Consider the following 27042-nt stretch of genomic DNA (forward strand, 5'->3'; position numbering starts at 1 on the left):
CTGCTTTTTTGAAAGAGCGTCCACACTGAATGGACACCATCTCGCATGTAAGCTGTGATTACTTTGGGCGGAGTGGCCACCAGGGCACCTGTGCTTTTTCCTCTTTCCTCTTCTTAAGAAAGAACTCCCTCTTCCACACACACACCTGTTTCCGAAAGAGCTCTTTCGGCAAAAGGCTTCATCCTCATCGAAAGAGGATTACCAATGTCCGAAAAAAACCCCCTCTGTTTTTTCGATTTTCTGTTAACAATGCGATTGCAGTGTGGACGTCATTCAAGCTTTGTCCGAAAAATGGCCGTTTTTCTGAAAAATCTCTATAGTGTGGATGCACCCTGAGGTACACAGAGGATTTCCCCAGATTACTGGGTGGAGGTTCAAGGTAGCTCTGTGCTGTGTGGCTGAAAAGGTGTCATCCCTATTGATTGAACCCGGCCTTATCATAGAATCATAGAATCATAGGACTGGAAGGGACCTCGAGAGGTCATCGAGTCCAGCCCCCCGCCCTCAAGGCAGGACCAAGATCCGTCTACACCATCCCTGACAGATGTCTATCCAACCTGTTCTTAAATATCTCCAGAGAGGGAGATTCCACCACCTCCCTTGGCAATTTATTCCAATATTTGACCACCCTGACAGTTAGGAATTTTTTCCTAATGTCCAATCTAAACCTCCCCTGCTGCACTTTAAGCCCATTACTCCTTGTCCTGTCCTCAGAAACCAAGAGGAACAAATTTTCTCCTTCCTCCTTGTGACACCCTTTTAGATATTTGAAAACCGCTATCATGTCCCCCCTTAATCTTCTTGCTTGTCAATGGCTCAGCTTGATGGTCGGGTTTAACCTGTACAGTGCAAGAGGTTACTTGTCAGAGGGGGAGGAGGAACTTGTGGAAATGGGACACTGGCTGATGTTTAAAGTTTGCACTCGGTTGCATAGGCAAGCCCCCAAGATCTTCCATTTAGGCGTGTGGTGCCATCTGCTATTGTGCTGGCTAATATCAGGGCCTCGAGACAATGAATCATAGACTCGTAGACTTTAAGGTCAGAAGGGACCATTTTGATCATCTAGTCTGACCCCCTGCACAGTGCAGGCCACCGAATCTCACCCACCCACTCCTGGAATAATCCTCTCACCTATATCTCAGATATTGAAGTCTTCAAATGATGGTTTAAAGACCCCAAGATGCAGAGAATCCTCCAGCAAGTGACCCGTGCCCCATGCTACAGAGGAAGGTGAAAAACCTCCAGAACCTCTGCCAATCTACCCTGGAGGAAAATTCCTTCCCGACCCCAAATATGGCGATCAGCTAAACCCTGAGCATGTGGGCAAGACTCACAAACCAGACACCCAGAAAAAAGTTCTCGATAGTAACTCCTATCATCCCACCATTGGCCTATTTACCACTGATAGTGAAAGGTCAATTAGTTGCCAAGATCATGTTATCCCATCAAACCATCCCCTTCATCACCAAGGGTGCGTCTAGACTGCTGGCTTCTTTTGAAAGAAGCTTTTTCTGAAAGAGATCTTCTGAAAAATCTTCCGGAGGAGAGTATCCACACTGAATGGACACCACCTTGCATGTAAACTGTGATTATTATGGATCAAGCATAATAATGTGCTTTTTCCTCTTCACTCTTCTTTCAAAAAAATTCCCTCTTACCTGTCCACACGCGCCTTTTTCCAAAAGAGCTCTTTTGGAAAAAGGCTTCTTCCTCGTAGAATGAGGTTTGCCAATGTCGGAAAAACCCCTTTGGTTTTTGGATTTATTTTTGAAAGAATGCGATTACAGTGTGGATGTACGTGAAGTGTTTTCGGAAAATGGACATTTTTCCAAAAAAACTCCCTGCAGTCTAGATGCATCTGAAGAAAGCATTCTGAAGAAGTGCAAATCCACCTTTGTGGTCACAGGAACACGGCAATTCCTACAGCTCACAGACTGCACCCCAGGGGTGAAAACACATCACACTCACACACTTTGGATCCTAATTGAGACTCCTGGAGCACCAGCATGGGGCAGGGATGTCGCTGAACCAAAAGATACAGTTGCAGGAGTTGGATATCTCTACCACTCTGATGTCACTGCTTTGGGGCACACCTACCTGAAACATCACCACACTGAAATGGCCATCAGGCAACACTTCGGGCAAACTCTGTGGCTGTTCTCTCATAAAATGGGGGATACCACAAAGGATAAACTCCCGGGCTATTGTCTACACTTACAGCTTCTTGAGTCAGAAATATGCAAATGCGGCTAAGTGTGGAATATCACCAAGCCTCATTTGCATATCTAATGAGGCGCCATTTTTGCAGAAGAGGCTCTTGCACAAGCATCATAGAATCATGGAATACTAGGACTGGAAGGGACCTTGAGAGGTCATCGAGTCCAGTCCTCAGCCCTCATGGCAGGACCAAATACTGTCTAGATCATCCCTGATAGACGTTTATCTAACCTACTCTTAAATATCTCCAGAGATAGAGATTCCACAACCCCCCTGCACAATTTATTCCAGTGTCTGACCACCCTGACAGTTAGGAACTTTTTCCTAACATCCAACCTAAACCTCCCTTGCTGCAGTTTAAGCCCATTGCTTCTTGTTCTATCCTCAGAGGCCAAGATGAACAAGTTTTCTCCCTCCTCCTTATGACCCCCTTTTAGATATCTGAAAACGGCTATCATGTTGCCCCCCGCACTCAATCTTCTCTTTTCTAAACTAAACAAACCCAATTCTTTCAGCTTTCCCTCATAGCCCATGTTCTCTAGACCCGTGGTCACCAACCGGTCAATCATGATCGACAAGTCGATCGCAAAGTGTTCATGTCCAACCAACGCCCATTTTCCCCCCACCCTGAGAAGCACCACTACTTTACCTCCAGCGTAGTGCCAGTTTCCCGCAGGGTGAATGGAAGTCCTGCCTGCAGCTTTGCGCCACTTCCAGGGGTTCCGGAAGTGCACTGGCTGCTCCCCTCCCACAGCTCTGTGACGTGCTGGGCATGCTGCGGGAGGGGGCATCAGCCCCGGAGGAGGAGTGCGGTGGCTTCCCTGCACTGCAGAAGGGGTGAGTTGAGTGCAGGGGTTTCCCTGTGTCACGGGAGCTGGGGTCGGCCCTGGGGTTTGGCCCTGCGGCAGGCGCGCACGGGGGTTTGGCTGCACTGTGAGGGGGGCGTGGGGTTGGCCTCTGAGGAGGCATGCACCGGCTTCCCTTGGAGGGGGGGGAGAATCCTGGGAGGAGGTGGGTGCAGGGGACTCTCTGCCCCCTCTCCCCACTCCTCTGCTTCCTCTCCCCACTCCCCTTTTCCCACTCCCCTCCCCCCTGTTCCCACTCCCCAGCCCCCTGTTCCCTCCCCCCTCTCCCCAGCCCCCTGTTCCCACTGCCCTCTCCCCCGCCCCCTGTTCCTCCTCCCCGTCCCCCCTCCCCAGCCTCAGAAACCTGTCCCCACTGGCACCCTGTCCCCACCCTCAGAAACCTCTCCCCAGCCCCCTGTCCCCTCACCACACTCCACAGCCTCAGAAACCTGTCCCCACTGGCACCCTATACCCTGCCCTCCCGGCACCCTGTTCCCTCTCCCCACTCCCCAGACTCAGAAACCTGTTCCCACTGGCACCCTGTCCCCTGTCTCCCCAGTGCCCTGTTCCCTCTCCCCTGTCCCCAGCTGCAGAACTCTGTCCCCACTGCACCCTGTCCCCTGCCAAAGCACCCACTAGCACCCTTCCCCAGTACTATGTCCCCTGCTCCCACCAACACAGTTAGGGCCACGTTAGTGAAGTTTAGGGGGGCGGGTTGAAGGAGGTTTTTTTTGCATCTCACTTGTGTGGCCCCAATGGACTTTTCTGTGGGTCAGTGACCCCGACTCAAAACAGGTTCCCTGCCCTTCTCAGAAATAAAAACAATGCAGAAACTTTTTGTTTGACATAGTATTTTATTTGAAAATGAATCCTGGTCAACAAACCCCCAGTTGGGGCCAAGTCCCCATCTGGCCACAACTGCATAACACTCCTGCACTCCCCTTTCCCCCAGACCCTACATGTGAGCCTATCATACACTGGAACCCCCTGCCCTGAGCCCCTCACTTACCCCAACACAAATTCCTGAGCCCTCACATCCAGAAATCTGTGGCTTGCTTAGTACCCTAACCCTACATCTAACCCCAACACTTCCCAGCCTGGATCCCCCTCCCCGAGCCACTGTCCCCTTATCCACCTCCTCCTGCATCCAGATTTCCTCCTAGAGCTTGCACCTCTCACCCCTTCCCACACCCAAATCCCTCATCCCCACCCTGGAGCCTACACATCCTGTCTCAACCCAGTGAGGGTCCGGCTAGACTGCAGGAGTTCTTCAGGATTCCGGAGATATCCCAGAAAAACTCTTCTGCATCTAGGGATGCGTTTGTTCTTCCACTTCTTTTAGTGGAAGAGCAAACATGATCTTTCGGTCACCCCTATATTCCTCTTTCCACGAGGAATAAGGGAGCTTCCAAAAGAAGGGGTTTTTCTGACAGTTGGTCCAGTCTAGATAGACCAAATGTTGGAAAAACTTCGTCCTACAGAAGAATTGGGGAAAAAAGCAGCAGTATAAGGGTTGGGGATAGCAAGTGATGGAGAGGAGGAGAATAGAGAGGGTGGGGCTTCAAGGAATGGGTGGAGCTTCAAGGAAGGGGCGGAGTGGGTAGATCTTGGCTTGTTCTGTCATTTAAAAAGTGATCTTGGGTGTAAAAAGGTTGGAGACCACTGCTCTAGACCTTTAATCGTTCTTGTTGCTCTTCTCTGGACCCTCTCCAATTTCTCCACATCTTTCTTGAAATGCGGTGCCCAGAACTGGACACAGTACTCCAACTGAGGCCTAACCAGTGCAGAGTAGAGCGGAAGAATGACTTCTTGTCTCTTGCTCACAACACACCTGTTAATGCATCCCAGAATCATGTTTGCTTTCTTTGCAACAGCATCACACTGTTGACTCATATTTAGCTTGTGGTCCACTATAACTCCTAGATCCCTTTCTGCCTTTCTGTCTACATTGTCCATTCTTGCGCAATGCAGTTATTCCTGAAAATAATTGGCGTAACGGCATTGCTTGAGTGAGAGCGTCCAGATTGCCTGGGTGTTCTTTTTTGAAAAAGCAGATCACTTTGTCGAAAGTCTGGGGGCTGTCTAGACCAGTGCTTCCCAAACTTTTCAGCATCATGCCCCCCTTTCTGATTTTTGAAAAGCCCTCACGCCCCCCCTCCAAAAAAAAACTTGAGCAAAAAAAAAATAGGAACTGAGTGGGGCAGCAAAACTTGATGGGGGTGGGGCTGGGTCGCCGCGCACCCCCTTGGAATTTCTTTATGCCCCCCCTCAGAGGGGCACGCCCCCCAGTTTGGGAACCCATGGTCTAGACGATCTCTTTCGAAAGAGGCTTATAGTGTTGACATACCCTAAGTGACAAAGTCCGTATATTATACACACCAAAAAAAGCTGTTATCAATCGTGAGGCTGAACAGCCTGCACAGCTCTGTTTGCTAAAACAATCTCCCCCCTGGTAACTGGATAATCATTTCTTCACCCCCAGGGGAGGCTCCCTAGTTGTGCTTCCGCAGGGTCTATTTTCTGCCCGCTGCTCCCAGAGTCAAGGGAATGTTCGGGGCATCCTGCCAACCTGAGAGCACGTAGGGACTGTGAAGGAGAGCTATAAAGGTTGCTGTGCAGCACACTGCGTCTCAGACAGGTGACATTCCTATGCGGATTCCCAGGGCTCTGCTTTCATGTCGCTGTGAGGAGATTTCCCCTCTCTGCTTCACGTCATTTCTGTGAGTTGCTTCTTTCTGCTTTAGAGTTAGTGCCAATGGCTCAGAGAGGCTTCCCGTGTCTAAGGAAAGAGCCATCTGGGCAGAAGTGTAGTGCTTTCAGAGACGCCCAGGCATTTATGTGGTAAAATTAAATCTACAATCCATCGGAAATAATTTAGACGTAATTTTTGTCGTATCAGTTGCTTGTCCCTGCTGTGTCTTTTGCTTTGCCTGAGTAACTTCCTTTTTTTTTTTTTTTTGGACGGTGTGGCTTTTCATTTGAGTTTGCTCATTTTCTCTCAGGCTATATCTACATGATAGAGTTTTTCCGGGATATCTTTGGTATCCCGGAAAAACTCTGCTGCGTCCAGGGAATGCAGTTGCCTTTTTGGAACAGTGTCCGAAAAAGTGGGCACATTCTTTCGGCATCCCTGTATTCCTCATTTTCTGAGGAATAAGAGCTCTTCTGAAAGAAGAGGTTTTTCCCACATTTGGCCATGTGTAGACGGGCCAAATATTGGAAAAACCTCTTCCAAAAAAAAGAATCGGAAAATGGCATGCAAATTGCACTTCGCAATTTGTGTACCTTTTTCCAAAAGATAACTGCAGTGTAGACATAGCCTCATTCAGCAACTTCAGGGTGCATCTATACTACAGCCTATCTCATAGACTCATAGACTTTAAGGTCAGAAGGGACCATTTTGATCATCTAGTCTGACCCCCTGCACAATGCAGGCCACAGAATCTTCCCCACCCACTTCTAGAATAATCCTCTCACCTATATCTCAGATATTGAAGTCCTTAAACGATGGTTCAAAGACCCCAAGATGCAGAGAATCCTCCTGCTAGTGACCCATGCCCCATGCTACAGAGGAAGGCAAAAAACCTCCAGGGCCTCTGCCAATCTACCCTGGAGGAAAATTCCTTCCCGACCCCAAATTTGGCGATCAGCTAAACCCTGAGCATGTGGGCAAAACTCACGAGCCAGACACCCAGAAAAAAGTTCTCTATAGCATCTCGAAATAAGATAAGTAACTTGAGCCACACAAATTGCGTGTCTTATTTTGATGCTATTTAAATAGCTTATTTTGTCATTTGGTGCTGTCTACATAGTGCCAAATTTTGAAATAAAGCACTATTCCAAAACGTGCCTTACTCCTCGTAGGATGAAGTTTACGGGAACGTTGGAATAGCCAGCCTGAAATAACAGGCTTGCCGTGAAGATGCGGGATAGCTATTTCAGGATATGCTAGTATCCTGAAATAGCATTGCAGTGTAGATGTAGCCACACTGGCCAGGTAGACACGACAGGAAAAACCTCTGCAGTGGGTGTCTGTGACCAGAGGGTTGACAGCAAGAATGGGTTGCGCATGGGCCAGGTTCTGCTCTCACAATCTGCCTCCACCCGGTCAGGCCACCTTGACACTGTCCTCCCAGAGAATAAAATCAGGCCCATGTTTCGAAACCTCTGTGGTTCATAACCAGTCTCAGAATGTCACATGAACTCGGTGTGTCCCCCTGTCTCTTTCAGCCCTTTCACAGAATACCGCTGTCTGTAGCATGTTCGGAAGCCCTGATCTTTGGAGCTCAGTGCTAAAAATTAAACGCTTAAGGTGAATCTGATCCTATTGAGATCAAAGGGAAAATTAGAAGCCAGTTATTCCCCTTAAGTCACTCACAGGGGTTTAAATACATTGACTTAAACTTTACATGGACCTCCAGGGATTTCAACTGCTGTTGAAGAAGGGGTGAGCTTGTTTCGGCCAAAGACGAGCTGACAGGGGAGCTGCAGAAATCTCCAACTCACAGGCTTAGAAGTTCAAAACAATCAGGAAAAATAGGGAGGTGCTCTGCTCTCTTGGTGCCCCTGCACCACTGGTTCTGGAGAGGAGGAGAAGAAACAAAAGGCTGTGGACACAGAAGCGTGATGCTGACTGAGAGGAAAGTGGGAGGGTGAGGGGTTGGGAATCTCGCCGGGGAAGGTTCCGGAATGCATGGTGGGAGGCAGGAGGAGGGAGAACGGTGGGACATGTGGTATCCAGATACCCTGAGAGTCCTGAAACTGGGCAAAATGGGGGATGGACAGCCTGCCTAATGCACGGACCAAAGAGGTGTAACAAGGCCTCCTTTGGTGGCAGGGTGCCTCACATTCTGAGGTATTGAGGACCACACTGTAGCAGATTGTCTCTGACGCTGTCCCCCATCTGACCATCCCTCTTCCCATAAATGATCCCTCTGCAGCCTCATAGCAACATCAGCAGTTTGAATTGAGCCTGCTTCTCCCTGTTCCGGTGTGTCTAGGTTTCTAACAGGCTGCAGTACGTTAAAGCTTTGGATAGTCTAAGGGAGAGTTAATTTTGCTGGCTCCTCTTAATTTCCACATCCTCTCGTCCTCTACCAAAGCCTGGCCCTCTCTCCTTCCCTTTCCAGGATGAACTTGGTTCCCTTCGCCCCCAGAAAGGCAGGTCAGGCTGATTTCTCCCTTTTTCCGGGGCAGGAAGACACTGAGTTTAACCTCGCGTGACAAGCTATTGATGTGAGTTCCTGCAGCAGGGTCTGGCACCTGGTTTGGTCCTGGGTGAGGGGTGTCTCAGTGTGGTGGGGCTGGAATATGTGGGGTTGAGGTCCTTTGTGGAGACATGGCCAGCAGTGGAGATGGTGGGGAAGGAGAGAGATGGACAAGGGCAGTCGGGAGTCCTGAAATTTATGGGTTGGTGAGCGGGCTGCGCGCAGACAGTCGAGCCATGCTGGGAGTGTGGGTGCATGGCTGGATGAATTCAGAGAGAAGTGGCCAGTATTTAGGGCTGTGGAGGTTGACAATGCTGCAGAGTGTGGGGAGGTCCACAAAGAAAGAGCCAGTGTTGAGTGTTGTGGAGGTGACAAGAATATACAGGAACAGACTAGCCACACTTCAGGTACAGAATAGAGAATCACATGCACAGACAGGAAGGCCGTGCTGCTGAAATCAAATGTTTGTGTGTTTTTGTGAGTCCAAGGCCAGCGCTGGGACGTGTTCTGGCCCTGCTGGCATTTGAGCAGGTCACTGGGTCTCTTTGCCCTGGCAAGCTACAGAACAGCAGCCTCGTGTTATAACCATTACTCAGTTTTGGTTCCAGTGGTGGCTGTTGTTATTCAACTGCAGGCATTTCACCGGTGAAAAGAATCATCGAGGCATATCACCAGTGAAAAGAATCATCGAGGCATTTTACCGGTGAAAAGAATCATCGAGGCATTTCACCGGTGAAAAGAATCATCAAGGCATTTTATCAGTGAAAAGAATCATCGAAACATTTCACCGGTGAAAAGAATCATCAAGGCATTTTACCAGTGAAAAGAATCATCGAGGCATTTCACCGGTGAAAAGAATCATCGAGGCATTTCACCGGTGAAAAGAACTATCGAGGCATTTCACCGGTGAAAAGCACCATCGACCTTTGGGTGATATGGCCCCGCTCTGTTCTTCATAGTGATATTATTACAATGTTAGTAGAGCAGAGTTATGATACATTTGATTATTTGCTACCTAGAGCTTTTAATAATTAATGGTGAGTATTGTACAGTCCAGCTCTGGGCCCCTCATGGCAGAAAGGATGTGGACACCTTGGAGAGGGTCCAGGGGAAGGCAACAGAAACGATTGGGGGCAGGAGCACATGATCTAAAGGAGCAGCTGAGGGATTTGGGCTTATTTAGTCTGCAGAAGAGAAGAGTGAGGGGGATTTGATAGCAGCCTTCAACTTCCTGAAGGGAGGGTCCAAAGAGGATGGAGACAGGCTGTTCTCAGTAGTGACAGATGGCAGAACAAGGAGCAATGGGCTCAAGTTGCAGAAGGGGAGATCTAGGTTGGATATTAGGGAAAACTATTTCCCTAGGAAGGTGCGGAAGCCCTGGGATGGGTTCCCTAGGGAGGGGGTGGAATGTCCACCCCTAAAGGTTTCACAGCCAGGCTTGACAAAGCTCTGGCTGGGATGATTATTTGGGTTTGATCCTGCTATGGCAAGAGGAGCAGGGGGAGATGGACTAGACGTCCTCCTGCGGTCTTTTCCAGCCCTAGTCTTCCATGGCTCAGTCAGTCCTGAGCGCAGATTTATGGAGTTAAAATCAATGAGCTAATGATATTAGAGGTGATAATTGGGGAAGCTCTCTTTGTAATGGGTAAGATAATTAATGTCTTTGTTTAAACCTAAGCGTAAAGTGTCGAATTCAAGCATGAATGACAGTTCAGAGGATTCTCTTTGAAGTGTGGTCTGAAAAAGTCTTTGACACAGGATGCAGGTAATCAACACTTCAAAGAGAATCCTCTGAACTGTCATTCATGCTTGAATTCGACACTTTACGCTTAGGTTTAAACAAAGACATTAATTATCTTACCCATTACAAAGAGAGCTTCCCCAATTATCACCTCTAATATCATTAGCTCACAGACATTTACCTTCCCTCCCCGCCCCATCCGCCTTCTGTTCTGAAATTTGATTTGTCCTTTTCACATGTGTTCACTTTTTTTTAATTGTATCCTTTGGTATATATGGTTGTGACAATTTTCTTCCACTATTTGATCTGAGGAAGTGGATCTGGCCCACGAAAGCTGATCACCTCATAAACCATCTTGTTAGTCTTTAAAGTGCTACATAGTCCTGTTTTTTGTTCCATCTACACCAGACTAACACGGCTACATTTCTATCACTATTGTCATCATCTAGTCTAACTTCCCCTCGTGCATAACTCGGGCTAGAGAATTTCCTTCAAATGAGCCTTAGAGCAGATCTTTAAAAGAAGCATCCAATCACAATTTAAAAATGCTCCGTGATGGAAAATCCACCAAGACCCTTGGTAAATTGTCAATGGTTAACTTCTCCCATCCTTTAAAAAGCCGTGCCTTATTTCCAGTCTTAAACTTCATCTTCCACCCATTGGATCTCGTTGCATCTCTGTGTGCTAGACTGAAAAGCCTATTATATATTTGTTCCCCAAACGTACAGACTGGTTCCCAGTCACTCAATAACCACCTTTTTAAAATTAAACAGAGTGAGCTCTTTGAGGCGAGCTCTATAAGGGAGGGTTTTGAATCCTTTGCTAATTCTTGTGACTCTTCTCTGAACCCTCTTCAGTGTATCGACATCCATCTGTAATCGTGGGCACCAGAACTGGACGCGGGATTCCAGCAGCCACCACACCAGTGTCATGGAAAGAGGTAAAATGATTTCTCTACCTCTACGTGAGATAACACCAGTTATCATCCAAGGCTTATATTGTCTCCTTTGGCCACAGAACCACGCTAGCGTCTCTTGCTTATTTAATTAACCCCGTTATTGTACCACGATTCTAATGAGAATCCCCCGTCATGGAAGCATCGCCTGCGTTCTTTGATCCTTGGCTGTAGAGTGGCCAGAGTCTCATTTTCCAAGGGTTGTCACTTATTTAAGCCCTGCTACAGCCATCTCTTCTTGTGGTTTAAATGGGCAAATTGTTTTTTTTTTCTGTCTCCCCCTTCCCATCTGTACTGGTGGGTCCTATAGCTGTCCGGATCCTCGCTTGCCAGCTGCCCGCACACCAGCAGGGAGGGGTGGGGGGTCCAGTGGTTAACCACAAGGTGGGTGCCCAAGGCTGGAGGTGGTTGGGCAAAGCTGCAGTGACAGGGCCATCCACACCCAATGCTGGTCCATCCCTGCGGTGATGCCTCCTCTTCAGCAGACCTCCCTCACCTCCAGTCCCGTTTCCAGCCACCACAGGCTGCTGGTGAGTGCAGGTAGGCGGTGGCTGGTTACGTGTCACCTCTGTGCCCATCCCTCTCCCTGCTGTGCCCCGTCAGCCTGTCATGTCTGCATCTCCCTCCCATCAGGGGCACCCTCCTCCCTGCACTGTGTAGAGAACCAGATCACTCAGCTCACCACCAGCCTGGCTGGCCAGCTCCTTCCGTCCCCCACTGCCTCGGGCTGGGCCGGCCCCCAGGGAATGCTCAAGATCCTCTTGCCCAGAAAACTTGCCAGGAGAAGCCAAGCCCTGTGCGTGCTCATGCCCCACACAGGATAGCACAGGGAAGGTTTTCTGCCCTACAGCAGAAACCCTTATATATTTTCAGTGATGTGGAAGGAAGAATACTAAACCAGCCCTTTCCCGGTCACAAAGAATAACAGAGAGCTGTTCAATTGGAACTTCCACCCAAGCGTCCTTATTATTATGGTGGAGGACGCTAAGTGCCAATGTACTGTATCAAGCCATCGAAAAAGACATCACCCATACACCTGCACGCCAAGTCTGAACAAGAAGCTGGCTATGACTATGATTAGCATGCGGTTCTGGCCTCCACCAGGGCTGACCCAATCAGCCTTCAACTTCCTGAAGGGGGGTTCCAAAGAGGATGGAGAGAGGCCTGTAGTGTAGTGTTGGATGGCAGAACAAGGAGTAATGGTCTCAAGTTGCAGTGGGGGAGGACTAGGTTGGATATTAGGAAAAACTATTCCCCTAGGAGGGTGAGGAAGTGCTGGAATGGATTCTCTAGGAAGGGGGTGGAATCTCCATCTCCAGATGTTTTTAAGTCTTGGCTTGACCAAGCCCTGGCTGGGATGATTAAGTTGGGATTGGTTCTGCCTTGGGCAGCAGGCTGGACTCAATGACCTCCTGAGGTCTCTTCCAGTCCTAGGATTCTATGATTCTATGACTCTAACCAGCCACAACCTCCAACCACGTGGCTTCAGCCCTAGCCGGGGCTGCCCAAGCAACCACCACCTCCAGCTACACAGACCCGGCAGCTGGGCCTCAGCCACTCACACGCCACAGCTGGAACCGGGGCTGGTGAGGCTGCCCCAGCAGGGACAGCCTCACCATGTCCTGGCTCCAGCTGAAGCAAACAGGGGCAAGGCAGCCACCTTCTGTCACATGGCCCCATCAGGGGTCCACCGCCACTCAACTTCTGGTCCAGCAGGAAAGTAAGCGGTGAGCTCTGCAAGTGAAGTTGGTGGGCCTAAAAAGTTTTGTGTGAGGCCGTACAGGTGCGCAGCATAGAGGCAACACTGGTGTAGAAGAGGCTGAAACATTGACTAAATTGGGGCAATTATCTGTAGGATTCTCTATCCAACTCCTCCTGAATCCAAATGTTTTCCTAGTTTCTTTCCATGCTTGCTTTGGAAGCTGTGGACCACGATGCCTGCTTCCCTGCCCTGAGTTCACACAGTTAAATTTTATCCCTGTTCATTGTTTGAAGCCTTCAAGTGTTTCCCTCTAAAGGGCAAGGCTACTCCACACGCGGCCCACAGGCCCGTTTGATTGTGGGCTGTGGGTGGGAGCCAAAACAAAAAAGTAGTCAATAGAATGGTCTTCTGTTGACATGAGTTTTAGTAGTTACATTCCTGGACTGTCGTTGCTCATTAAAAGTGCTGTCTTATGGGTAGAAATCGAGTAACTATTGCATTTTATTAATATCAGCAGAACTGATTTAAATGGGGCCTATGTGGTGTGTAGTCTTGCCTTAATCTTTGTATTCATGCCCATCAGTGTGAAATAAGCTATTTGCATATATTTGAATATAGATTTGCATGAGTATGCAACCACACTTAAGTTGTGACCCTCGGCATGTGCTGTGACTATCATTGTGGCCCCTGAGGCTTCCAAAGTTGAGTAGCCCTGGAATACACATTGAAGTTGCATGTTCCTTTGCCATCATGCTTGGCTTGAGTCACTTCTTCTCATGACTTCACTAGATTAGACTATTCTCTAAATCGTCTGGTGCCATCTGGAAATCCTGCCCCATTTCTGCCACTTTTTTTTTTTACTATGAAGTGCATAATCACCTCAGTTGTTTTCTCTCTCTTCACAGGCACCTTCAGCACTTCTGAGACTCATTGATGCATCAGCGACTACATGGCAGATTTCAACCTCACCCCATCTGACACGTCGACATTTTTCCTGGTGGGCATCCCTGGCCTAGAATTTGCCCACCTCTGGATTTCCATCCCTTTTGCTACATGCTACATTGTTGGCCTGTTTGCAAATTCCAGCATTCTGTTCGTTGTAAGGAAAGAGCAGACCCTGCACAAGCCAATGTATCTGCTCATCTGCATGCTGGCGCTCACCGACATCGGCATGTCCACCTCTGTCATGCCAAAGACACTGTCAATCTTTTGGTTCAATCTGAATGGCATTACGTTGGATGGCTGCCTTGCCCAGATGTTCTTTTTTCAAGCGATTTCTATTGTGCACTCAGCCATCCTGGTGACCATGGCCTTCGATCGCTACGTGGCCATATGTAACCCTCTGAGATACCCCACCATCCTCACCAACGCACGAACCGCTAAGCTAGGGCTAGTGGGAGTGTTCAGAGCTATTCTCTTCTTTCTTCCTCTGCCCCTACTTCTGAGGAGGCTGCCTTTCTGTGACAACCGCATTATCCACCACACGTTCTGTGACCACATGGCTGTGGCAAAGTTGTCATGTGGGGACATCACAATAAACAGAATTTACGGCATGGTGCTGGCCCTTTTCATCATTGGGTGTGATCTGATGCTCATTGGTCTGTCCTATGGTTTGATCATCAGGGCCCTCTTCCGAATCTCCTCCAAGAAAGCTCACCAGAAAGCCCTCAATACCTGCACCGCCCACATCCTCGTTATATTGATGTCTTATCCTCCTGGCCTCTTTGCCTCTCTGTCATACCGATTCAGCCAGGGCGTCGCTCCCCATGTTCACATCATTTTCTCAAACATCTACTTTGTCACCCCCCCCATGTTCAACCCCATTGTTTATGGAGTGAATACCAAGGAGCTTCGTGAGAAACTGGTCAAATATATCTGCAGAATGTGATCCCAGAGGGCCCCTAAATGTCAAGCTGCATAACAAGGGGGGAGGGGGAGTTCACATTCTGACAACTCACACCTGATCGTAGTATCACCAAAAGACTGCTCTCCCCTTTGCCAAATTCCCTCTCACGTCATCGTCTGATCGCTTTCAGCCTTATCCATCACTAGGTCTTTTCATGACTATGAGTAAAAACTCCAGTTTTCTGCAGGAAAGCAGCTTTTCAATATACCCTATGTAAACAGGGGTTTTGATCAGCTCAACAAACTGAATCTATGATTCTGCTAGCCAAAAACAAGCAAGGAACTACATTACGCAACATCTTTATCTTAAGCACAGTGATCCGGTGAACACATTTTACCTCATTTTTTCTATGCCCAATATTTCAGGAAGCCTGGAGAAGAAACCAGGAAATGGAATGGCTCAGTTGGGAAGTTATAATACAGGTTGAACCTATCTATTCCGGCACTCTGTGGTCCTGAAATGTTCATGGTCCAGCATGATTTTAGTTAGCCAGCTGTCCACTTTTCATGGGTGTGGCCAAGTGTCCCATGGTCCCATTAAGATTGTTTAAAGCCACTCGTACTAGCTCTGTGTTTGTTCTGTGCTGTTATTTAGCTCTAATTTACCCCTAACTATCCTCTAGCATCCCAGTAAACAGCGGCAGTGCTGTTAATGATGCTAGACAATATTGGCCTCCCATGGTTCAGAAAATTCTCTGGTTCGGAATTTGTCGCGTCCCAAGGGTGCCAGACTAGAGAGGTTCACCTGTACAAGAAAGCTGCTGCAGGAATGGAGGACATTCCACTAAACTGTATTGATGCGTGTTGGGATCACTATTGTCATACTCAGAACAACCAAGCGTGAACATTTCTGGGTGAAGGTCTCCAACATATGTATGCTGCTAGGGGGGAAATACATTCGTGAACTTGGCTTCTTCGCTTTTTCATTGCTATTGCTACCTTTTAGCAATGCTGTCACTGGAACATGATTTTCTCAAGTGAACTGGAAAAAACCCCAAAACTGCATAAAAAAATGCAAGAGGAATTTTCTGGAAAATATTCAAAATGTTAGGGTCTACGTGCAACAAGACAAAATCGGCTATGAAGCATTTGCACCAAGGAAAGAAATGACTGCACAGGTGACCGCTGATAGGCACGACCAGCATCAGAAATATTCTACCATGGAGGATGACAGCAAGGATGAAATGTTGCCTCCTAGGCACAGAAAAAAAAACCCAACCCTAATTCACCTCAAAAGATGGACATTGACTACCATCGCTGAATGCAATTAGGAATAAATAATATAGAAACGATCTTGCGTTTTGACACTACATTACTTCTGGGCTACGTTGGGGCTATTTATAATAATGTTATTCACCATCATTTGTTGGAAACACATGCCAACCCTCAATCAGGATGTAAGTACAGGCAGTCCCCGGGTTACATGGATCCAACTTACATCGGATCCCTACTTACAAACGGGGTGAGGCAACCCCACACTAGCTGCTTCCCCCCAGCAGACCAGGGAGACGCGAAGCTAGCACCCCCCCCAGCAGACCAGGGAGACGCGGAGCGGCTTTTCTCAGCAGACACCTCAGCTTGAGAATAAAGGACTGAGGGAAGTGAGGTGTGGGAGAATAGAACTGAGCTCTGGAGAAATGTTTGGCTAGAGTTTCCCCTATAATATGTACCAATTCCGACTTACATACAAATTCAACTTAAGAACAAACCTACAGTCCCTATCTTGTACGTAACCCGGGGACTGCCTGTACTGTAAAACGTGTGTTATCTGGCACACATGGGGATTAGGGCGTTCCAGTTATCTAAAATTCCAGTTATCTGAGGGTCCCATAAACCTAGGAAAAACCAATGGACAATAACAGTAAAACTCAAGTTTTTAATATTGGTAGTTTTGTACTGTGAGGCAGTTGGTCTCACATTTCTATTTTCAGTTAAAGATGATGAGTATTTCTTAAATAAAAAAAATTAAGCCAATCATGGTAAACCAAGCCAGGCCTGTGCGCCTGAAGATGTGACGGAATTGTGGCAATGCTGGTTAACAAAGTTTTCTGGTTAACAGAGTGCCGGATAACAAAGGTTTTACTGTATTGGGATTTTGATTTTGAATTTCATTGTCATACTTTCAAGTAGGAATAAGGGATCTTCCGGAAAAGGGCTTATTTTCCAGAAAATCGCATCTAGACTGGCGCTTTTCTCCTGCAAAAACCCCGAGCCGGAAAAAAGCGGCAGCCATGTAAATGCAAATGCCGCGGGGGATATTTAAATCCCCCGCGGATTTGCAATTCCGAAGTGTCTCATTAGCATCCCTTTTCCGGAAAGGGATGCCAATGTAGACACAGCCCCAATGATTATCTGGGGGAGCAAGGTGGAGACATGGACAGAGGGCACCACACAGCGAGCTATCACCAGACTAAAGGGCTGTGGCAGCTGGACTCAGAATGGGGAGGATGAATCTGATGGGAAGGCAAATTCTGAGGGGTTGGGTTTTGCCATCCAGAACATAAGAGTGGCCAGACTGAGTCAGACCAAAGGTCCATCTAGCTCAGCATCCTGTTTTCCAGCAGGGGCCAATGCCAGATGCCCCAGAGGAAATTAACCGAACAGGGAATCATCAAGCGATCCCTCCCCTGTCACTCCTTCCCTGCTTCTAAAAAACAAAGAATATGGACACCATTCCTGCCCATCCTGGCTAATAACCACTGATGGACCTATCCTCCATGAATTTATCTACTTGTTTTTTTGAGCCGTGTTAAAGTCCTGGTCTTTGCAACATCCTGTGGCAAGGAGTTCCACAGATTGACTGTGCGATGTGTGAAGAAATGCTTCCTTTTATTTGTTTTAAGACTGCCATCTATTAATTACATTGGGTGGCCCCTAATCCTTGAGTTATGAGAACAAGTAAACAACTTTTCCTTATTTATTTTCTCCACAGCAGTCATGACTTTATAGACCTCGATCATATTCCCTCTTTGCCTCCTCTTTTCTAAGCTGAAAAGCCCTAGTCTTTTTAATCTGTTCTCAAGGCAGCTGTGCCATATCCCTAATCATTTTAGTTGCCCTTTTCTGAACTTTTTCCAGTGCGAAGATATCTTTTTTTGAGATGGGGCTGCGACGGTGCATCGGGGACCCCACCGATCCTGCACCCTGTCTGCAACATGATGAGAGTCCACCAGCCAGTAGAATAGAGGGTTTATTGCCTCTCCAGGATACAGCACAGCATAGACGTTGTGACGTAGTGGGGGTAACTTGCTAGGGCTGTGGTGACCTCTGCTGTCTGTAGCAAGACCCAGCAGGGAAAGGGGTGAGTCATTATGCCAGGCATGTCCAAAGTCCGGCCCGCGGGCCAATTGCGGCCCGTGTTCTGGTTTAATACGGTCCCACAGGTAATTTGGCAATATCTATCTTTTGTGGCCCCCCAACGAATCCATATGTATTGAGATGAATACATTGTAAAATCTCAGTTAATGTCAGTTGGTCTAAATCAGTTATAAATATATTTGGACACAACATGTATACTTGGTGTTATGTTCCTGTTCATATTTTTTGAACTTAAAAGTTGACAGACAACCTTTATTACCAATAATATGTAATGTACTTTACAATGTTCCTGACATATATTTCAGTTTCCTGGATTTTTTTTTTCATCTGGCCTTCAGATATGAAAGGCAGAGTGATTTAACACCTGTTTAGATTTGTCATCCATGTGACGAAATGAAAAGTATGCTGTTTGCAATAAACTTTGCATAAAATAGTTAATTTGCATTTAATTTTAATGGTTCAAAGAATGTCAGGCAAAATGGCCGGCCCTCACGCATGTTCACTTCATCAAATCTGGCCCTCGTTGAAAAAAGTTTGGACACCCCTGCATTATGCAAAGGGGGCTCCAAACCTGTCTGACCAGCTACCCCCCATGGGGAGAAACAAAGGAAGGTGGAATGCCACCCCTGGCTGGGGGGCAGGGCTGGAAGAGAGGTAGTTAGTCTCTGTCTGGGATCATGGAGGAAGCAGCCTAAGCAACAGGCTGGGGGTTTATAAGCTGAGACCCCCCCACCCCATATCAAGGGGGGCTGAGGTATCCTAGGCCTGCCCTGTAACCAGATAACATCTGTGCTGTGCTGTATCCTGGAGAAGCAATAAACTCCCTCTATTCTACTGGCTGGTGGAGTCTGTTCGTGTCATTTCAGGGGTGCAGGAGGCGGGGGAACTCCAACGCGTCGTCACAGACGTGATATGCACATAAGGGGTGCGTCTAGACTACATGGCTCCATCGTTTCACAAGGCATACCGGAGCAGTCGACAAAGGCTTCCCTTGTCGACCGATCCGTGTCTAGACTCCTGCGCTGTGCCGGATCAGCTGATTGTCAGCACAGCGTGGCGGCCATTTTTATTTTAATGAAGCGGGGATTATTTAAATTCCCCCTTCATTGACTACGTTGAGTACACTCCTTTACATAGCTCCGTTGAGGAACCATATGGTCTAGACGCACCCAAGCCATCAGGCGCTGGCAGCCCCTCAACTCCCAGCATTCTGCTTAGTCTCTTCTTTTCATGTTTCCCCAGCCAAACTGTCTCTCCCCAAAACTACCGACCACACCTCCCCCAGGCAGCCACACCCCTTCCTTTGTTCAGGTGAGAAGCCCCAGCCGGCCATTGTCTACGTGCTGGAGCTCAGGGTGACCCCCTGCTGGGCAGTGCTCACAGACACAGGCCAGAGGAGTCACCCACAGCCCAAGCGTAGTGACCAGTGAGCGGACAGCCCTCCCCCCCACTACATCACAGAGGCGACCACATCTACACGCACTATTCAAGATGTGGGTTTACTATGGATTTATACAGAGGCAATAAGAAATTCTCTGTCTGATTCTCTATCCCTATTTTAATGATTCCGAACATCCTGTTTGCTTTTTTGACTGCCACTGCGCACGGAGTGGATATTTTCAGAGCTATCCACAATGACTCCAAGAGCTCTCTCTTGACTTGTCACAGCTAATTTAGTCCCCATCATATTATATGTATAGCTGGGATTAGGTTTTCCCAAATGCATTACTTTCAGTCTATCAGCCTTAAAATTCATTGGCCATTCTGTAGTCCTCATTATTTTGAGAGCATAAGGGTGTGTCGCTCTGCTAGATTCCTGCCATATTACAGCCAGGGTCATAGAATCCTAGAACCGTAGGGCTTTCAGAGACCTCAGGAGTCACCGAGTCCAGCCCCCTGCCCAAGGCAGGACTGTGACGGACTGGGCCGTGTCTGGGCACAGCTGAGGGCATCCGCTCAGGGCGAATTGCTCAAATCCGGGGCTCCTTACAGCCCCCCCAGACTGGTGACCTCTCCAAATAGGCCACAAACCAGTCTCACAGAGCGCTTCAGCAGCCTGCCTGAAGCCTCCCGAGCAAAACCCCTCCGACACCCCAGCAATATCCGTGCCCCAGATGGCCCCGGGCCTATACACAGGTGGGGGGTCCTAGCACCCAATCCCACCTACCCCGAACAAGTCCTGTCCGGTTCCAAGAAACCAGCCACAGATCCCTGGTCAATTTACCCTCTGGACCTTACCCACAAATCACGCTGGGCCAATCCTTTAGAATCTATATCTAAAGGTTTATTATCACAAGATAGAAAAGCATGAGAGTAAGGTTATTAAAGTACAGTACGTTACATGCACCGAATCTCCCAGTCCTCGATGCAGGCTCTAGCAGAGGTGTTGCAGCTGCTGGTTTAAAAGTTCTTATTGCACATCCTACGATCAGGATGGGTTCACAGGTCTTCCGGGCTCTTCAATCCCTGCAGTGCTGCCTCTGGGATGAAGTGCTGAGCTGAGAACAAAATGGCATCGACCACATGGCCTCTTTATACTCCTTCCTGGCCTCTTCTAGTATGTAGCAGGTCACCTGGTCCTCAGCCTCTCTGCTGGCAGCTCTTGGGTCTCCGCCCTCCTGCTTTAGGTGTGTCTTTGGGCCATCAAGGGCCATTGTTCCACAGGGCTTCACTACTCAGTCTGTCCATAGCAATGCTCAACCACATTCACAGAAATATTCAGCTTCCACACAGATACAGATTCCTACCTACACACACAGACATTATACACTCACATAAATAGTGTACATAAGATCAACAAACAATAATCTCCCATTCAATACCCCACATGGCTCCCCCCACACCAATTTCTGGGGCCAACACCCCCACCTAGGGGTGCAGCAGCGATCTGGCTGCTTCCCTCCAACTCAGTAATGTGACAAGGACCAACCCCAATTCCATCATCCCAGCCAGGGCTTAGTCAAGCTTAAAAACCTCTAGGGATGAAGATTCCACCATCCTCTAGGCAAGAGGCTTGGAACATGCGAGGTACAGAGTCATCTTTACTTTCCTTATATCCCAGGGACATAAGAATGGCAGACTGGGTCAGATCAAAGTTCCATCTAGCCCCACATCCTGTCTGCTGACAGTGGCCAATGCCAGATGCCCCAGAGGGAGGGAACACAACAGGTGATCCTCATGTGATCCCTCTTCTTTTACCCATTCCCAGACAAACAGAGACTAAGGACACCATTCCTACCCATCCTGGCTAATAGCCATTGATGGACCTAACCTCCATGATTATCTAGCTTTTTGGTTTTTTGGACTCCTGTTAAAGTCTTCGTTTTCACCACATCCTCTGACAAGGAGTTCTACTGGTGGAATGTGCACTGAGTGAAGAAAAGTTGCCTTTTGATTGTTTTAAACCTGCCACCTATTAATTTCACACCTGCTTGTGATGTCCTGGTGCCGTAGAGCAAGGATTTCCTTGATTCTCTCCTATTGTTTCTTTGTTTTTCTTACAGTTGCTGTTTAATAAATTACATTTGGTCTGCACATAGTGCAGCGATCTGTGGGGCGAGGGAAGAGTATAGTGTGAAGACAATACGTAGAAGTGGGGCCGCTCTGTCCCAAGTAACCATAAAGTGTCTGCATCTTACTTCAAAGAGACTTTAACACCAGATTACAAAGGGCAACTTCAGAACTTTCATTCATGCTTCAATGTGGCACTTTACGAATGAGCCTTAACAACGATGCTAATTACCCTACCCATTATCACCCCTGATTAGCCATTCATTGACTTATAAATAGCTAATTCTTCTCTCCCTCTCACTCACCCCACCTTCTGTACTAAATCTGATTTGCCAGTTTAATAATGTGTTCACTTTTTTCATTATCAGAGGGGAAGCCGTGTTAGTCTGAATCTGCAAAAGCGGCAAGGAGTCCTGTGGCACTTTATAGACTAACTGAAGTGTAGGAGCATAAGCTTTCGTGGGCAAAGACCCACTTCCTAATGCCCACGAAAGCTTATGCTCCTACACTTCAGTTAGTCTATAAAGTGTCACAGGACTCCTCGCCGCTTTTTTCATTGTATTCCTTTGGTATATATGGTCAGGCCAATTTTCTTCCATTATTTGATCTGAGGAAGTGGGTCTGGCCCACGAAAGCTCATCACCTAATAAACCATCTCGTTAGTCTTTAAAGTGCTACATAGTTTTTCCTTTTGTTTTAGCAAGATCAGACTCACACGGCTACCTCTCTATTACTGCCTCCTCAATGATACTCACGGCACATGTTGAGGGCTGCAACTTAAGTGTGGTTGCATATGCATGCAAATATATATGGAAATATATGAAAATAGCTTCTTCCACACTGACGGGCATGAATACAAAGCACTTCCCAGAATGCCCCAGTGCTCCTGGCACTTTCTCCCTTGGGGGCTAGAAATGCTGACACCCTGTACCCGTCTGTTCCAGCCAGTCCGTCCACTTGCGTCTTTCAGTGCTCACGCCGCCTGGGAGCCGTCTCACCATTGTGGAGCATGTTCCCAGTGGAGGCTATGTTCAAAGGATCCCACACAAAGGAGCCATGTATTGAGCCCCATGTAAACACAAGCCACACTGCTGGCTGCAAACAAATGGGCCGCGGTGTCTTGAGTAGGCCTGGTATAAACAGAATCAGAAGAGCACCGGCGTTCAATAGACAATTTGTTTGGCTTACATTGTACAAAATTTGGGGCAAACATACAACAGTGGGTGCAACAATGATCCATATGTTCACATCAAAAATCCAATAACGCCACATGGATAGAAGCTGAAATGGGTAACTTTGGGCAGCCCACTTTCTGATCAAGGCCAATATGACCTCCCTGCCTAAAATGGCTTGCCAGAGACCGGCCTTTTTGTCCTCAAAGCATCGTCCTAGCACCCTATTATAAGACAAACAAGCAAACGTGCATATGAAATCCCTTTCTGGTGTGGTAATACCCCAAGAAATCCCTACTGATTAAGGATGCAATGGCGATGAAAAATGATGCAATCTATGGAGAGTAAGGACGTTACGAATGTTGACCTATCATCTCCAAAGTGATGGGTCGGTAGAGTGATTTCACTGAACTTTGATGGCAGTGTTAAACACATTTGTATCCGTGCTTTGGAAAAACGGAGACCATCTCCACTCCATCGGCTCCTGTCACCTAGAGCATAGAATTCCACGGATTGATTGTGCGCTCTGTGAAGAAAAACTTCCTTTTTGTTTCTTTTAAACCTGCTACCTATTAATTTCATTTGGTAACCCTTAGTTCTTATGGGAACAAGTATATAACTTTTCCTCATTCACTTTTTCCACATCAGTCATGATCTTATAGACCTCTATCATATCCCCCCTTCGTCTCCTCTTTTCTAAGCTCAAAAGTCCAAGTCTTTTTAATCTCTCTTCATATGGGACCCGTTCCAAACCCCTAATCATTTTCGCTCCCCTTCTCTGAACTTTCTCCAATGACAATATATCTTTTTTTTTTGATGAGGTGACCACATCTGTACACAGTATTTAAGATGAGGGCATACCATGGTTTTATACAGAGGCAAAAAGATATTCTTGGTCTTATTCTCTTTCCCATTTTAAATAATTCCTAACATACTATTTGCTTTAACTGCTGCTGCACATGGAGTGGATGTTTTCAGAGAACTATGAATAATGACTCCAAAATCTCTCTCTTTAGTCGTTGTAGCTAAATTGTCCCCATCGTATTGTATATATAGTTGGCATTATGTTTTTCAACGTGTATTACTTTACATTTATTGACATTAAATTTCATTTGTATTGTATTCATTTGTAAATTTCATTTTGTTGCCCAGTCGCTTAGTTTGGTGAGACGTTTTTGAAGGGATTCACAGTCTGCTTTGGTCTTAACTACCTTGACCAGTTTCAGCTTCATCCTATTTACCTCAGTTCAGAATGACCGGGACAAACTGGAGAAATGGTCTATGACCCTATCCTCCACAGCACTTGTGACCCCTCCCTAGGAGGACAGTCTCACTGGCAATGGGCAAGGAGCAACATGGAATGGGGAGTGAAGGAGAGGGCCTCGGTGATGGACAGGTGGTGGGCCACTGAGAGGGGCTGGAGGAGAGGAGGTTGTCAGGGCTGGAGGAGGGAAGAGACTCTACGAGTGACAGGCCGTGGGGGTTGTCATGGGGGAGGAGAGGAATGATCCAGTGAAAAGTCGCGGGGGTCTGAGGAAGGGCGGAGCAGGGAGAGGAAGAGGTAGGCCATGGGTAGCACCATGGGGGACAAGCAGTGGGGGGCATGAGGTTGCAGAGAAAGCACTACCAGGTGGCCTATGATACCTGTTGCCATTGGACAGCACCTGGGACACTTCCTACCCCATCCCTTTCCATTGTCCCAAGTTCTCCATCTGGAGTGGGACAACATGATGGGTGTCCACTCATAACAAGGCACCTTGTGGTAGCTGCATGTCGCAAGATTGGTCATGATCCTCTCCCTATGGTATGGGCATCCCAGGGCCAGTTGATTCTAAGTTCTCTCCCTTGCTGGGGTATGCCCTACAGCAAAGAAAGGCGATCAGTCAAGTCTAGCATACGTATGAGATTAATGTTTCCTTCTCAGGCTGTCCCTGCAGCAGCCCCTCTCCCTTCCCTCAGGGAGGGACACTGTGAGCAGTTGTTCAAGGGGAAATTTTGCCTTTCCACTGCTCAACTCCCCTGGATCTGTTGGTAGAAGTTCTGCTCTCCTCCCTGGTCTGCCACCAAATTGCATCGCATCCCTGCCTTTTTGCCTTCCTCAAGCATGTCTCTTCAGAGGTGATATGTCTGCCCCGTTTTCCTGATGGCTGACTTGCTGAATGTTTGGCTTCTTTGAACTCAGTTTGAAATTTAGCTAGTTCAGTGGCTTTGGAGAATAAGGGTACATTACACTATGGCATTATGTTGAAATATTTTATTTCGAAATAGTTATTTTGAAATAACGCACTTACACACAACATGCATTTTAAAATAGCATTTTGCTATTTTGAAATAGCACGTCCACACTGATAGGACACTTAAGGCCGGCTGGAACCGGTTCTGGCAGGGCATCAGGTCAGGAGTTACCTGATACCTTTGCTTAAAGGGACACCCCCAAACAGCCAGTTCTAAGGTTTCCCTGTTTGCTTGCCTACCTCACTGAGGGACAGCCAAGCATTTTTTCTCTACGTGCTCTGGTTGCCCTCACTCAGGATATACTGGGTCAGATCAAAGGTCCATCTAGCCCAGTAGCCTGTCTGTTGACAGTGGCCAGCGCCAGGTGCCACCAGAGGGGGTGGACCAAAAACAATGATCAAGCGATTTGTCTTGTGCCATCCTTCTCCAGCCTCTGACAAACAGAGGCCAGGGACACCATTTCTATCCCCTGGCTAATAGCCTTTTATGAACCTAACTTCCATGAAATTATCTAGCTTCTCTTTAAACTCTATTATAGTCCTAGCTTTCACAGCCTCCTCTGGCAAGGAGTTCCACAGGTTGACTATGTGCTATGTGAAGAAGAACTTTCTTTTATTAGTTTTAAAGCTGCTACCCATTAATTTCATTTGGTGTCCTCTAGTTCTTATATTATGAGAACTAATAAATAACTTTTCTTTATTCACCCTCTCCACACCACTCATGATTTTATAGACCTCTATCATATCTCCCCTCAGTCTCCTCTTTTCTAAACTGAAAAGTCCCAGTTGCTTTAGCCTCTCTTCATATGGGACCCATTCCAAACCCCTAATCATTTTAGTTGCCCTTTTCTGAACCCTTTCCAAAGCCAAAATATCTTTTTTGAGGTGAGACCACCACATCTGTACACAGTATTCAAGATGTGGGCGTACCATAGTTTTATACAGGGGCAGTAAGATATTCCGTGTCTTATTTTCTATCCCTTTCTTAACTATTCCTAGCATCCTATTTGCCTTTTTGACCGCCGCTGCACACTGTGTGGAAGTTTTCAGAGAACTATCCACGATAACTCCAAGATCTCTTTCCTGATTTGTTGTAGCCAAATTAGCTCCAATCACACTGTAGATATAGCTGGGGTTATTTTTTCCAATGTGCATTACTTTACACTTATCCACATTACATTTCATTTGCCATTTTGTTGCCCAGTCACTCAGTTTGGTGAGATCTTTTTGAAGTTTTTCACAGTCTGCTTCTGTCTTGACTATCTTAAACAGTTTAGTGTCATCCGCAAACTTTACCAGAACTTCTGCTCTGGCTCCTGCCCAAGCATTCTCCTTGCTGGGCTGCTTCTCTGGTCCTTGTGTTTCAGGCTGCTGCTGCTCTGTCCCCAGCCCAGCTAGAGGTGCTGCTCAAGTCTCCTTGATGACTACTGCATAAATCACCCAAAATTACTTTGAAACTAACGTCAAAGTGGCCCAATCGATTTCTTGAAACAAATGTTTTCTGCCACTAACATATTGTTCTATACATTAAGTAACAAATAAAATATTCATAAGAAATCCAGTTCAGATTTAATTGTTTTAAAAAAGAGTTACCGCCCCAGCAAAAGTTTGCCCAAATTAGCATCAAAGCTTTGAGATGACAATTAAATTCAAACTCAAACTCCTGGTACTGAGACCTATATCCTAACTGAAGGTGTTTCAAACAAAAAAGTAGACCAAAGTAGTATTCAAAGTAGCCCCAAACAATCCCAAAATGTATGCAGTGTAAAAACAACAACAACATTATTTTATTACATATTTGTAATTGCATTGCATGATGGTAGTCAGTGTGTATATTCTGAGTTGAGTTGGTTTGTTACTGTTGGACAACTTTATATCCTTGCAGTTGTCCTTGAAAGTAGAATGCTTCTGCTCCTAGTTGTACATATTAGCAATCATTTCTTTCCTGGGGTAACCTATTCATAAATTGGGTATGCCCCCTAATGGGAAAAAATGCTCTCTAAAGTTTCCTCCTCCCTCTTGTTGGGTAGTTTTGTTTTTATCCAATTCATCTGAGCAAACAGTTTTTCAATGGCAGCTTTACTAAAAGGGGGCAGTATTAGTGAGAAACCAAACAAGCCAAGTTCACTAAAGTTTGTTCCCGGTAGCATCCATGTGTTCAACACCTGCAACCCAAAGCTACTCTACTTGGTCGAGTAGGTGGAGCAAAACTCTCCACTGCTGTTCCAAGTGTCTG

General features: G+C 47.1%; 1 protein-coding gene across 1 annotated transcript; it reads left to right on the forward strand.

Moving 5' to 3' along the window:
• The first annotated feature begins 13593 nt into the window (after nucleotides 1-13593).
• LOC102455014 (olfactory receptor 52D1-like) lies at nucleotides 13594-14591 on the forward strand. The gene has a single exon (XM_006111800.3). The coding sequence runs from the start codon at nucleotides 13617-13619 to the stop codon at nucleotides 14553-14555; it is 939 nt and encodes a 312-aa protein (XP_006111862.1). The 5' UTR covers nucleotides 13594-13616; the 3' UTR covers nucleotides 14556-14591.
• Nucleotides 14592-27042: the final 12451 nt, after the last annotated feature.

This window comes from Pelodiscus sinensis, chromosome 1 (assembly GCF_049634645.1).
Source record: "Pelodiscus sinensis isolate JC-2024 chromosome 1, ASM4963464v1, whole genome shotgun sequence".
In the NCBI taxonomy this organism is placed as follows: Eukaryota; Metazoa; Chordata; order Testudines; family Trionychidae; genus Pelodiscus; species Pelodiscus sinensis.

Bases quoted from the DNA above. Each gene is read 5' to 3' on its own strand.
- LOC102455014 (XM_006111800.3), top strand. From the start codon at position 13,617: ATGGCAGATTTCAACCTCACCCCATCTGACACGTCGACATTTTTCCTG.